Here is a 14,230-nt window from a genome sequence, read left to right as displayed (position 1 = left end):
AGCAACACACCAGACCAGGAACCCTCTAATTCCCCTCTCCTCTTTATTTTCCTCATCTCTCTACTCTCCCCCCTCTCTCCCCCTCTCTCTCCTCCTCTCCATTGTGTTCGTCTAAGCAGACCCTGGTGGGTACCTCTATTTAATTCCCCATAAAAGGGACTACAATTACTGGAACAGCCCAGACTCAGCCTCGTTCCCAGTGCGGCCCGTGTGCCCTCACAGACACGGTCTTCGTAATGGACTTGGACGGCCGGCGCTGGCCAGGAACATAAATCTAACGCACCCGTGCGTGCACAGGCTCGTACGCTTTTAAGCAACCAAACTTATTCACAAGAGGGGGAACACTCGCTTTGTATCTGACAGCTAACACACACACACACACACAGCTTAATGGGTCTTCTGAGATAGTAGCTGCTTGGCAAGTAGAACCTCCAGGGCTCGAGGAGGAGGGGAGGTTAGGTGGTGTGTTCCCCAGGAGAGGAAGCCTCTAGCTGGGATACTGGCATGGAGACAGGAGGGCATAGAGCCAGGGAAGTAGAGGGGGAGGAGAGGGGGAGGAGAGAGGGAGAGAAGAAGGAGGAGATAGGGAAGGAGGGAACTATAAACTGGTGGACTGGTGTTGGACTGGTGTGTGTGTGTGTGTGTGTGTGTGTGTGTGTGTGTGTCTCACCTCCAGTTCGTCCCTGGCCCAGGTGCACAGCAGGCTGCAGGCTGGTCTCCTTGGCCAGCAGGTGGGGCAGGTGGTGGAAGATGCTGGGCAGCTGGAGGACATTCTTACTGCTGGTTACGTTCCACAGCTTCAGCTTGGTCTCATCTGGACACACACAGACATACAGAGACACACATACACACGGAGACACACACACATACACGTTAGAACGGACACACACATTCATGTGGACACACACACACACACATAGGGATGGACACACACACATATTCAGTACACAAGGACACACAGACACCAAACACACAGGTCAGAGGTAAGCTGCCTGCACAGACAGAATGCGTTCCAGTCAGGGAACACAGTCTACATCATGTAGAAAGTCTGTCCTACACTCATGCATGATTCAGTGTCCTCCTGAAGAGGACATTCACACCAGCAGGATCCACAATCATCCCCAGCCTCACACACACACACTGTCTGGTTAGCAGAGATGGGAAGTAACAAAGTACAAATACTTTGTTACTGTACTTAAGTAGATTTTTCTGGTGTCCGTACTTGACTTCAGAAATTATTTCGATGCTTTAGACGACTTTTTACTTTCACTCCTTAAATGTTTTTACATAAATATCTATACTTTCTACTTCTTATGTTTTAAAGCCAGGCTTGTTACTTTAGTTTTAATCTGTATTTTGTGGCATGATCATTATTATTTCTTGTAATTGAGCGCCTTTATTAATTTCCTGGCTATCAGGAACAACAAACATTATTATTCTTATGTATTTTCTAAAGAGATTTTTTTAAAGGTTTCAAAAAACATTTCGAAAAAACTTGAAACTTTTGGGTGTCATGTTTCTGTGAAAAAAAGTTTTTATGTATTATTATAAAAAATAAAAGGAAAAACGTTTAGAAAAAACGTTGAAAGCATTTCATTTTTAAAGATGTAAAATTTGAAATATATGGATAATGTTTCGGAAGGTTAAAAAACATTTAGAAAACTTTTTTTTTTTTTTTTGTTAGTTAGTTTATTAAAATTACAAATGTTTTTTTTAAACATTCTATGTTTAAAAAGAATATCTGTACTTCTACTTGAGTGGGTCACACATCGGTTCATGTTGAGTGCAGACTATGTGTTTAGGTTCTAGGTTTACACAACACAACAGAGAGACAGTCAACACCATCCTGGCTCTGCTCACACAACATCACTCCACATGTGTCTGGTTGTGGGGTCTCTCCCTGGTCTGGGTCCTACCTGACAGGCTGGTCTCTCCCTGGTCTGGGTCCTACCTGACAGGCTGGTCTCTCCCTGGTCTGGGTCCTACCTGACAGGCTGGTCTCTCCCTGGTCTGGGTCCTACCTGACAGGCTGGTCTCTCCCTGGTCTGGGTCCTACCTGACAGGCTGGTCTCTCCCTGGTCTGGGTCCTACCTGACAGGCTGGTCTCTCCCTGGTCTGGGTCCTACCTGACAGGCTGGGGTCTCTCCATGGTCTGGGTCCTACCTGACAGGCTGGTCTCTCCCTGGTCTGGGTCCTACCTGACAGGCTGGTCTCTCCCTGGTCTGGGTCCTACCTGACAGGCTGGTCTCTCCATGGTCTGGGTCCTACCTGACAGGCTGGTCTCACCCTGGTCTGGGTCCTACCTGACAGGCTGGGGTCTCTCCATGGTCTGGGTCCTACCTGACAGGCTGGTCTCTCCCTGGTCTGGGTCCTACCTGACAGGCTGGGGTCTCTCCCTGGTCTGGGTCCTACCTGACAGGCTGGTCTGTCCCTGGTCTGGGTCCTACCTGACAGGCTGGTCTCTCCCTGGTCTGGGTCCTACCTGACAGGCTGGTCTCTCCCTGGTCTGGGTCCTACCTGACAGGCTGGTCTCTCCCTGGTCTGGGTCCTACCTGACAGGCTGGTCTGTCCCTGGTCTGGGTCCTACCTGACAGGCTGGTCTCTCCCTGGTCTGGGTCCTACCTGACAGGCTGGTCTCTCCCTGGTCTGGGTCCTACCTGACAGGCTGGTCTCTCCCTGGTCTGGGTCCTACCTGACAGGCTGGTCTGTCCCTGGTCTGGGTCCTACCTGACAGGCTGGTCTCTCCCTGGTCTGGGTCCTACCTGACAGGCTGGTCTCTCCCTGGTCTGGGTCCTACCTGACAGGCTGCTCCAGGTGCGGTTGATGTCCCTCAGGGCCTGCTTGTCTGCGATGGCCCTCTTGATCTCTTCCAGGACCAGGTTGAGCTCCTTGGAACGCTTCAGGTTCTCCTGCTCGGCCGAGTGCAGACGCTCCCTCAGAGCCAGGAACTCACGCTGGTAGATGTCCACCACATCACCTGCAGGAACCAGGAGGGAGGGAGAGCCAAACACTTAATACATCTTATTTGTCTGTCCTGTTTGGCAGAGTTGAAGGAGGAGGAACACTGAACTTGAAGCAGGGAAATAGAGAGAAGTGATGAAGGAGGGGAGAGAGAGAGAGAGAGAGAGAGAGAGAGAGAGAGAGAGAGAGAGAGAGAGAGAGAGAGAGAGAGAGAGAGAGAGAGAGAGAGAGAGAGAGAGAGAGAGAGAGAGAGAGAGGTAATCAATGAGGGGAGAAGGAGAGAGGTAATCAATGAGAAGAGAGAAATGTGATGGAGAGAGAGAGAATGAGGGAGAGGTGATGTAGGAGGAAGAGAAAGAGAGGAGAGAGGCAGGTAATGAAGGAGGAGGGCGAGAGAAGAGAAAGAATAAAGATAGAGAAGATAACAAGACTGATTGGAACACAGGAAGAGGGGAGGGAGGGGGCGGGGAGAGGGAGGGGGCGGGGAGAGGGAGAGAGGCAGGGGGAGGGAGAGAGGCAGGGGGAGGGAGGGGGCGGGGAGAGGGAGAGAGGCAGGGGGCAGCAGAGAGGCAGGGGGAGGGAGGAGGCAGGGGGAGGAAAGAGGCGGGGAGAGGGAGGGGGCGGGGAGAGGGAGGGGGCGGGGAGAGGGAGGGGGCGGGGAGAGGGAGGGGGCGGGGAGAGGGAGGGGGCGGGGAGAGGGAGAGAGGCAGGGGGAGGGAGGGGGCGGGGAGAGGGAGGGGGCGGGGAGAGGGAGAGAGGCAGGGGGCAGCAGAGAGGCAGGGGGAGGGAGGAGGCAGGGGGAGGAAAGAGGCGGGGAGAGGGAGGGGGCGGGGAGAGGGAGAGAGGCAGGGGGCAGCAGAGAGGCAGGGGGAGGAAAGAGGCGGGGAGAGGGAGGGGGCAGGGAAAGGGAGAGAGGCAGGGGGCAGCAGAGAGGCAGGGGGAGGGAGGGGGCAGGGGGAGGAAAGAGGCGGGGAGAGGGGGAGAGGGAGAGAGGCAGGGGGCGGCAGAGAGGCAGGGGGAGGGAGGGGGCAGGGGGATGGAGGGGGCGGGGAGAGGAAAGAGGCGGGGAGAGGGAGAGAGGCAGGGGGCGGCAGAGAGGCAGGGGGAGGGAGAGAGGCAGGGGGCGGAAAGAGGCGGGGAGAGGGAGAGATGCAGGGGGCGGCAGAGAGGCAGGGGGAGGGAGGGGGCAGGGGGATGGAGAGAGGCAGGGGGAGGGGGGCAGGGGGCAAGGTATTGATCTCTCTGTGATAAAGAAAGAGAGAGAGAGTCAATCAAAACAAACACCTTCAACCTGCCGTAAACATTATCACCAGCCAGCTGTCCTGAGGAGAGCTTTATGAGCTACAGTACACAGACTGCTACAGCTACTACTACACCCTCACACACCGTACTGCCTCTGAAGCCTCACACACAGTGCTGTGGAGGAGGAGACAGGCACAGACCAGAGGAGGTCTCAAACGACAGACTGAGAACATGATGGGAGTCAGAAGACTTGACACCCTGGGTGGCTGTAGGTTCACAGCACCCAGAGACCACCCCACTGGAGACCTCCACCCTCCTCCAGACCGCAGGGTGGAGGGAGGAAAGACTGCGTCTGTTTGTGCTGCTTCAGGCTTGTCCTGTGCAGAGGAAGTGTTCTAGGTCACTGCTTCATTAATGGTGTCATTCATCCTGTGTGTAAGACCAGGAAGATCATACATGCTCTTCTCAGGTTTATAAGGCGGATGTATTCAGCTCATCGCTTTGAGTCTAAATCTCTGTGGTCAAAGGTGAGTGTTTATAGTTCAGGAAGGCTTTATCTCTGGGTTTTCTCTCCTCTCTGAACCATTCACTTATCTCTCCTCTACTGCTGTCGAGTAAAGAGAGGAACACAGAAGCTGGATTTGTGTTTTATGAGATCATCCTGTGCTGCTCACACACACACACACACACACACACACACACACACACACACACACTTCGTGGGACATGCACATCTGTACAGATGGGAGCAAAGCAGGTGGGGGAGAGAGAGAGAGGGTCAGGTGTGGTGTGTGTGTGTATGTGTGTGGTGTGTGTGTGGTGTGTGTTTGTGTGTGTGGTGTGTGTTTGTGTGTATAGGCATGAAACAAATCCACCTCCATGCCAGTGGAGAAAGGGCTCTAATGCTGTCTGAACCCTAATCCCTGGTGTAATCCCACATGATCACACCCACACACACACACATATACACACATAGTATACACTGTACATAGTATACACATGGTATACACCACACACAAACCTACACACACCCATTGTTATTATAATTAACATCAGGCAATGGGTGAGAGACTCCTTTTTCTTACAAATACACACTGACAAGTCACACACACACACACACACACATACACACAGACACAGAAACCAGCAACTTTGCAGCACAAGCTTATCCACAAAAAAAGGTGATTGTTTGACACCTTTCCAGAGTATTTCATCAGGACAGTTTAGTGGAAGGGGAAAAGGCGTCTTGATGGAGACAAAACGGGAGGGGACTGATGCACCGGCTAACAGGATCAAGCTGAAGAAACTTAATTTAAACGTCTTTGTGACCCGAGATCTGATGAAACACGGGCTCAACACCAGACTGATCAGCTGATCAAGCTCAGCTGCCTTCAGATGGTCAGGATCAGCTTCCTTCAGACGGTCAGGATCAGCTGCCTTCAGACGGACGGCGGAGGATCAGCTCTCCGCTCTGCGCCAGGTGAGACAGAGAGCACAGACACCCAGGGCCTCATTTACTCACAGAATTGCACACATTTCAGGCGTAAAATGTGTCTTTTGTCTGTGGCCTACCTGGTTTGTCCTCCTGTTGTACTTGTGTTGCCTGCTTTGTTTTCTCCTGGCTGTATCCTTTGCTCATACCTGCCAGTGTCAGTCTGTGTCTTTATTGTGGTTGTTGTAAATAATATCTGTCTTGCTTTGTGCTTTTAACATTTTTATCCACCCTGACTCCCTATGTTCTTAATGCCCTGCTTTGTGTAACCTGCTTGTTTTTTGTTGTTGTTGCTTTTGTGTTTTTTTCTGTATGTCTGTATTGCTTTGATTGTGTGCCATTGTGCTTTTAAACTGTTTTTTATTCCATAGCCCCTTTCCCCTCTCCCTCAAAAAGCTTTTGCTTTTTGCCAGGCCATCTTTGGAAATAAGAATTTAGTTCTTAAATGATTGCCTGGATAAATAAAGGTTAAATACATTTTTTTTTTATAGCGATTTCCGTCTTTTAACGGCGCGCTAATTAACACTAAAAGGCAGAGTAAGGCGCTGTTTTACCCACGAGTATCTGGTTTGAAAAATACCACGCAAAATGTGGAAATACACCGTGCGCTATTTGCGGTTGGGCAAAGGCGCAGATTAAACTGCGGTCGCAATGTTAGTAAATGAGGCCCTCAGTGTGTCCCATTGCAACGTCCGTGAGCATCCACGCTAACTTCCCTACATCACACACACACGCACACGGTATTCTCATTGGCTGCACTTGGAAAGGACGAGCAAGGTCAAAGTTGACATAAGTGAACGTCAGCGCTCAGGAACACCCTGGCCCAGCAGAGACGGTTAACAAGCCGCCTCATAGACCACGGTGGATCAAACCACAACACACACACACACACACCCAGGCTGTTCACACACATGCAACTTACACACAGTACTACAGACAACCCCCTTAGCCAGGGTAGAGTAGTGTGAATATGTATCCTCTCGTTAGTGACATACAGGAGTCCCTGAGACTGTTCTAAAACACTACAGCAGCTCTCCGAGTAAACACACCTCCCTCTCCTAATATGGAGTTTTAATTATCGTTATGCGCAATTACTTATCTCAGCTGAATTAATTGTGCTAATCAGTGGACGTCCTCAGACTTGAGTGCTTGGCAGGCCATATCTAGACATGCTTCTTCTCTGCTAGCAAACAAAAGCAGCCCCATGCATCATGGATGCTTCTGGAACACATGTAGGAAAGGCCTGCTTTAAGACCCAACCCTGGGATTGTGTTGTTTATTCGCACGTGTGTGTGTGAGCGGGTGTGAGCGGGTCTCCTTCTCCCTCCCCCCCCCCCTCTCTCTCTCTCTCTCCCTCCCTCTCTCCACCTTAACCTCTCTCTCTCTCTCTCCTTCTCCCTGCCCCTCTCTCTCTCTCTTTCTCTCTCTCCCTCCCTCTCTCCACCTTAACCTCTCTCTCTCTCCTTCTCCCTCCCCCTCTCTCTCTCTCTCTTTCTCTCTCTCCCTCCCTCTCTCCACCTTAACCTCTCTCTCTCTCCTTCTCCCTCCCCCTCTCTCTCTCTCTCTTTCTCTCTCTCCCTCCCTCTCTCCACCTTAACCTCTCTCTCTCTCTCTCCTTCTCCCTCCCCCTCTCTCTCTCTCACACCCAGTCCCCATCCCCCTCTCCTGTCCCCTGTAGGAGAATGCTTGTTCGCTACCTATCTGACACAATACAATCATGCTAAAACCACCAGAAACCACCAACTCCTAACCAAAGGTCTAATGCTCTCTAATACACAGTGGAGCTCTCATTCTGGGTTAGAGGATTATGAATACATAAATACACTGAGTGCCGTTGAATGACACTGGGTAATACCCTGACCAAACATGATGCTGTCTGTGACTTCCTGGAATACAAGCCCGAGTTACTGTCCAGACACACAGAGGGCGTGACATACACACACATACACAAAAGAAAGTATGCATGTGTGAGAACCACAACTTTGCTCTTCAAATACAGCCACCCCAATGTGTCATACTGAGAACCCCTGTCTGCTGAGGAGGAGAGAGAGAGGGAGAGAGAGAGGGAGAGCGCGAGAGAGAGAGAGAGAGAGAGAGAGAGGGAGAGAGAGAGAGAGAGAGAGAGAGAGGGAGAGAGAGAGGGAGAGCGCGAGAGAGAGAGAGAGAGTGAGAGAGAGAGAGAGAGAGAGAGAGAGAGAGAGAGAGAGAGAGAGAGAGAGAGAGAGAGAGGGAGGGAGAGCGCGAGAGAGGGAGAGGGAGGGAGAGCGCGAGAGAGAGAGAGAGAGAGAACGGGAGGGAGGGTCGCCTTAGAGAGACACATTACATACACAGAGAGAGAGAGAGCGAGAGTGACAGAGAGAGAGACCATGCCCACCTGTCATCCTACATGCTAACAGCAACACTCTTGTGATCATAGTGTGAGCTTGTGTATACGCTAGAACGTTATATGTATATTCCAGAACACGATCTGTTGTGAATGTTCCAGAACACGATCTGTTGTGAATGTTCCAGAACACGATCTGTTGTGAATGTTCCAGAACACGATCTGTTGTGAATGTTCCAGAACACGAGTCTGTGTGTATTCTACAACACGATCTGTGTGTATTCTAGAACACATGACTCATGACTAAATAATCAGGGCTAAGAACATAGATATATAAACAGACATATATATGTCTATGTATATAATGACTAGATGGAGTCTAGAATGCAAGATGGCCGCCATGTGCGGACGTTCGACTCCGTTGTCCGGCAACGCGGACGAGACATCTAGCCTTTATATATATCTATGGCAAAGAAGACGTATCTGTTCAGCCACATCCCTTGTCCAGCAGGAAGATGGAAAAACAGTGTGTGTGCGTGTGTGTATGTAGGTGCGTGTGTGTATGTAGGTGCGTGTGTGTATGTGGGTGCGTGTGTGCATGTGGGTGCGTGTGTGTATGTGGGTGCGTGTGTGTGATATGATAAAGGCCTGTAGCTCTAAATGGGTAATAGCCAACAATAATGCCATTACCCTCCACTCTCACCAGTCTGCTGAATGTCCGGTCTAATGACTGTACACACACACACCACACACACACACACACACACACACCGAGGATCCCTAATCGTTATTCAAGCAGGTGTCCATGTGACCGTATCACTCCTCACCACAAGCAGAGAAGGTGAGAGACCAGAGGAACATGGATCTGATGTGAGAACTCTCCCATTGGCTAAACCACTTCACACTACTGAAACATCCATCATGGATCAATACCCTGGATGATGGTGGAAGGGAGAGAAAGAGGGAGGGAGGGAGGATAGAGGGATGTAGGGAGGATTGGATTATCCTGGGGCAGACTGGGCGCAAGGTTGGGCGCTAGGCTGGGCGCTATGCTGGGCACTAGGCTGGGCGCTAAGCGCTAGGCTGGGCGCTAAGCGCTAGGCTGGGTGCTACGCTGGGCGCTAGGCTGTGCGCTAGGTTGGGCGCTAGGCTGGGCGCTAGGCTGGGCGCTAGGCTGAGCGCTAGGCTAGGTGCTAAGCGCTAGGCTGAGTGCTAGGTTGGGCGCTAGTCTGAGCACTAAGTGCTAGGCTGAGTGCTAGGCTGGGCGCTAGGCTGGGCACTAAGTGCTAGGCTGAGTGCTAGGCTGAGCGCTAGGCTGGGCGCTCAGCGCTAAGCTGGGCGCTAGGCTGGGCACTAAGCGCTAGGCTGGGCGCTAGGCTGGGCACTAAGCGCTAGGCTGCGCGCTAGGCTGGGCACTAAGCACTAGGCTGAGCGCTAGGCTGGGTGCTAAGCGCTAGGCTGAGTGCTAGGCTGGGTGCTAGGCTGAGCGCTAGGCTGGGCACTAAGCGCTAGGCTGAGCGCTAGGTTGGGTGCTAAGCGCTAGGCTGAGCGCTGGGCTGGGCGCTATGCTTCTTCACCTCCACAGGCTGGGTACTCAGCTGAAGACCAACACTTCCTATGCTGCAGAATCAGCTGTGTTTTTGTGGTGAAAAATAGCTTTGCTGGGAGCAGAAGTGCATTGTGGGGTAAATGAGGGGAGATGAGAGAGAGGAAATGAAGATAGCTGAGTCAACTAACCCAGCCTGGAAGGATGGGCAGAAAGAGGGTTATTGGAGGGTGAGACTCACACACAATAACCAGAGAGAGGAGAGAGAGAGAGAGTGTCATAAAGAGAGAGGTGGAAAGTGAGGGAGAGAGAAATGGGCGAGAGATACTAACGGGTGACAAACACAGGAGATCACAAACCCACAGACAGGGTGTGCCAGGTAGCTTGGTGTGTTTGAGAGTCTTTGTGGTAACTAATGGCTGCTGCTTGGAATAACGGATGAAAATCAAGGAGAAACACTTTGTGTGTGTGTTTTTATACGTGTGTGTGTGTTTTTTATATGTGTGCGTGTGTGGGCAAGTAACTGAAGTGTCAGAGGATTAGTGCAGAATGTTTGTGAGAGCTGGATGACCACACACACAGACACACACAAGCCAGGACAGAGCAGGAATGATCTGGCTCACCCGCCTGTGTGTTGGGTCTAGCTGGTGCCAGCTGTTCCCATGGTAACAGACCAGCGGTGCCAGTTTGGTGGCAGAGTGGCCCAGGGGCCCAGGCATGCTGGTGACCTCCCTCGTCACACTCAACACAGCTCCCATTCAGTAATAACCCCTGAGATGTCTCGGTTGCCATCAACAACATTACCGACCCACCATAACTTATTATAGCAGAAGACAATTCAAGAGAAGGTAAATCTGTGTGTATAGTTACAGCTAGTGTTTGTGTGGGTGTGGGTGCTCGTTAGAAGTCTGTGGGAATGGCACGTCTACTGAGAGTGCAAATGGAAAAGAGAGAGAGAGACAGAGAGAGACAGAGAGAGAAAGAGATGGAGAGAGAGAGAGGGAGGGAGCGTGATGGAGAGAGAGAGAGAGAGAGAGGGGGGGGGGGGGAGGGAGCGTGATGGAGAGAGAGAGAGAGACAGAGAGAGGGGGGGGAGGGAGCGTGATGGAGAGAGAGAGAGAGAGAGGGGGGGGGGGAGGGAGCGTGATGGAGAGAGAGAGAGAGAGAGAGAGAGAGAGAGAGAGAGAGAGAGAGAGGGGGGAGGGAGCGTGATGGAGAGAGAGAGAGAGAGAGAGAGAGAGAGAGAGAGAGAGAGAGAGAGAGAGAGAGAGGGAGGAGAGAGAGAGAGAGAGAGAGAGAGAGAGAGAGAGAGAGAGAGAGAGAGAGAGAGAGAGAGGGAGGGAGGGAGGGAGGGAGGGAGGGAGGGAGGGATAGAGAGAGGGAGGGAGGGAGGGAGGGAGGGAGGGAGGGAGGGAGGGAGGGAGGGAGGGAGGGAGGGAGGGAGGGAGAGAGAGAGGGAGAGAGAGAGAGGGAGAGTGAGAGAGAGAGAGGGAGAGTGAGAGAGAGAAAGAGAGAGAAAGAGAGGGAGAGGGAGAAAGAGAGAGAAACAGAGAGAGAGAGAGAGAGAGAGAGAGAGAGAGAGAGAGAGAGAGAGAGAGAGAAAGAGAGAGGGATGGAGCGACAGCAGGCTGTGTGAAGGTGTGTTAGCTGTGGCACGTTGGGAGCGGGGTGATGCTAAGTTAGTGGTGTCAAGTTTTGCACGCCGTCTGTGGGCTAAATACAGAACAACACAAGAGGTGTGACACACCGGATGAGAGGAGGTGAAAAAGGAAGATGAGCAGGAAGAGGAAATGTGTAGAAGGAGAGAGAAGGTGTGCAGAGTGTGCAACGTCAACATGGGCATTAACGACACAGATCTCTTCAGGAGCAAACCTCTGTTTGTCTCCTCACTCTGTCAACATGCGTTTAACCCATCACCTGAGGAACAACACACACACACACACACACACACACACACACACACACACGGTCCTCAGTGTCTCTCCTGCAGCCTCGGGCAGGCTGCACTGTTTTAATTAACGAGTTAACAAGGCCAGGGACACATCCTGGTCACCCGAGCTCCAGGTGTGCTGAATAATACACACCTCTCACGCCAGCGAGAGTCTGTGTGTGTGTGTGTGTGTGTCTGTGTGTGTGTGTGTCTGTGTGTGCGTGTGTCTGACACACATCAGGCTTGGAAAAGTCAGGATCTCTTCTCCATCTGGTTAACAGGTCTGATCTCTCCAACACATGGACCTAGTGTGGAGGAAACACCAGCAGGAGAGAAAAACTGAGAACCCTCATTGAGAACCCTCATTGAGAACCCTCATTGAGAACCCTCACACAGAGAACCCTCACACAGAGAACCCTCACACAGAGAACCTTTAGGAAGACAGAGACCAGAAAGACACACAGCAAAAGAAAGAACTGCATTTAAAAAAAGGGGTGAAAGGTTGAAGAAAACTATAAAAGTGAATGACAGAAAAATAGGAGAACAAGTAGAAAATAGAATGGAGATCAGACAGAGGGGATGGAGGGAGGAGAGTGGTCAGTTCTGGAGAGAGCCCTGTGATTGGTCCATGAAACTGCCCCAGGGGAGTGTCAGGCTGTAGATGAGGTCACCGCCCTGCCCTGATGAGGTCATCCCTTCACAAGGTCAACAGGAGAGAGGAGAGGGGAGAGAGGAGAGGGGAGAGGACAGGGGAGAGGGGAGAGGACAGGGGAGAGAGGAGAGGGGAGAGGGGAGAGGGGAGAGAGGAGAGGGAGAGAGGAGAGGGAGAGAGGAGAGGGAGAGAGGGAGATAAAGAGCTCCGGAAGCGCGGGAGGGAGAGAATGAGAGGTGGATGGAACGATAATGAGAGTGTGACAGAGAGATAAGGGAAGGAGGAGGAGATAGTTGAGGGGGGAGAAGATAGTGTAGAGAGAAAGAGGGGGAACAGAGAGAGCTACTGTAATAAGAAAAGAGGGGGTGTTTTCATAGATTACAGACAAGCAGGCAGACCGAGTGGAAAATCTGTACAACGTCAAAATGTTCTATGAATGTGCTTCTCTTCAAGAAAAAGGAGAACTAATCACACACACACACATAACCACACACACGTATCCACAATCACATACACAGACACACTGATACACACATAAAACAATGGACATGCCAAATTTCACTCTCTCACACACCCTCTCTCTCTCTCTCTCTCACACACACACACACAAACACCCTCTCCTCTCCAGTGTTATTCAGCAGTGGTGATGGATGCAAGGTTACTGTTATAACCATCTGGGCGGAGTATAACCATCTGGGCAGTGTATAAACACTCTAGTAAAACGTGAACTATGTTCACTGCCTGTGTTCACTGGCAGCTATTCACACTGTGGCTATCAACTAGCTCCAATTAGCCCCGGTCGTGCTAATCCAGAGTTAGCTCCACAACACGTCTTAAAAAGCAGTTTACTGTTACCACAGCGTTTAAAAATACACAGGGAAGCGAGAGAGAGAGAGGCAAACTCCTCTATAAAATGAACAATAAACGTAAATGAAAGACTGGAGCAGAGTTTCAGACAAAGCTCTATTATTCCAGCCTGTGAGATCATATGTCTACAGACTGTTATTAGCATTAGCAACTAGCCTTCCAGATGGACGGAATATCTCAGATTTGACAGCTTGGGCACAAAGAAAGTGGTCATATATAAGATCTTCATGAGGGTTGTTTGTGAGGGTTGTTTGTTTGATCCTTTATCTCTGATATAGGATAAAACAAACAACCCTCATGAAGATCTTACATATCACATCTTTCTTTGTTCCCAAGCTGTCGAATCTGAGCGGGAGAGGGAGAGAGGGGAGAAAGGGAGAGAGAGGGGGGAGAAAGGGAGAGAGTGGGAGGGAGAAAGGGAGAGAGAGGGGGGAGAAAGGGAGAGAGAGAGAGAGAGGGAGAAAGGGAGAGAGAGGGGGAAAAAGGGAGAGAGAGGGGGGAGAAAGGGAGGGGGAGAATGAGAAAGGGAGAGAGAGATATGACAAGCACCTAAGGTGTGAGGTGAGGTCTCTGCTCTCCTCATGACGGCTGTGAGCTAGTTATGAGCTTCCAGTTTAATAAAAGCTAATGGGGCAAAGGGAAAAACACATCAGCTGCAGGCTGCTTTAACAATCGGAGAGTTTCGCCTGATCACTAATGATCTGAGTTAAGGGAGAGCTTAGAGGCACTCCAATTTTCCCTGAACCCATTCAAACTCAGTTAACTAGCAAGAAAGTGGAGGGAGAGAGGGACAGAAAGTGCATGAGAGAGTATGAGAGAAAAGGAGAGGGAGATTGAGGCAGAGAGAAAGAGAGAGAGAAAGGGAGTAAAAAGAGAAAAGGAGGAGGGAGAGAGAGAGGGAGAACAGAAGAAAAAGGTAGAGAAAGGGAGATAGAAAAGTGAGGAAGGAGAACAGAACAATGTGTTACAGAGCCTAAAGAATATTTCTGCCCAAAGACCCTGTTTGTGCCAGTAAAGTTGAATGAATTGAAATGAGTATGGCAGTGAGTGAGAGCATTTGAGAGAGAGGCTACAGCAGCATTGGGGGCTGTGAGAACATATTCAACCCAAAGGTTGAAGGAAACTCAACCCAGGCAGATTCTCTAGTGGAACTGGAGTATTCACAAACCAGATATACGTATAGGAGGTGTTGCTTGATCTGTAAATGCTTTCCAGAA

At 50.9% G+C, this 14,230-nt stretch overlaps 1 protein-coding gene across 1 annotated transcript in view; it reads right to left on the bottom strand.

Annotated features, from left to right (window-relative positions):
• Nucleotides 1-14,230, bottom strand: part of mgat4b (alpha-1,3-mannosyl-glycoprotein 4-beta-N-acetylglucosaminyltransferase B) — an 80,269-nt gene that overhangs the window by 32,840 nt on the left and 33,199 nt on the right. The window contains exons 2-3 of the mRNA XM_084684732.1: nucleotides 2,798-2,977; nucleotides 671-814 (exon numbers count right to left, since the gene is read on the bottom strand). Of these exons, the coding sequence (XP_084540858.1) occupies nucleotides 671-814; nucleotides 2,798-2,977 (324 nt within the window). The remainder of the gene's footprint in view (nucleotides 1-670; nucleotides 815-2,797; nucleotides 2,978-14,230) is intronic.

This window comes from Hypomesus nipponensis, chromosome 1 (assembly GCF_054491055.1).
Source record: "Hypomesus nipponensis isolate SF chromosome 1, ASM5449105v1, whole genome shotgun sequence".
Taxonomy (NCBI): domain Eukaryota; kingdom Metazoa; phylum Chordata; class Actinopteri; order Osmeriformes; family Osmeridae; genus Hypomesus; species Hypomesus nipponensis.
The sequence above is the reverse complement of the archived record's forward strand: the minus strand, read 5'-3'. Positions and strand labels throughout refer to the sequence as shown.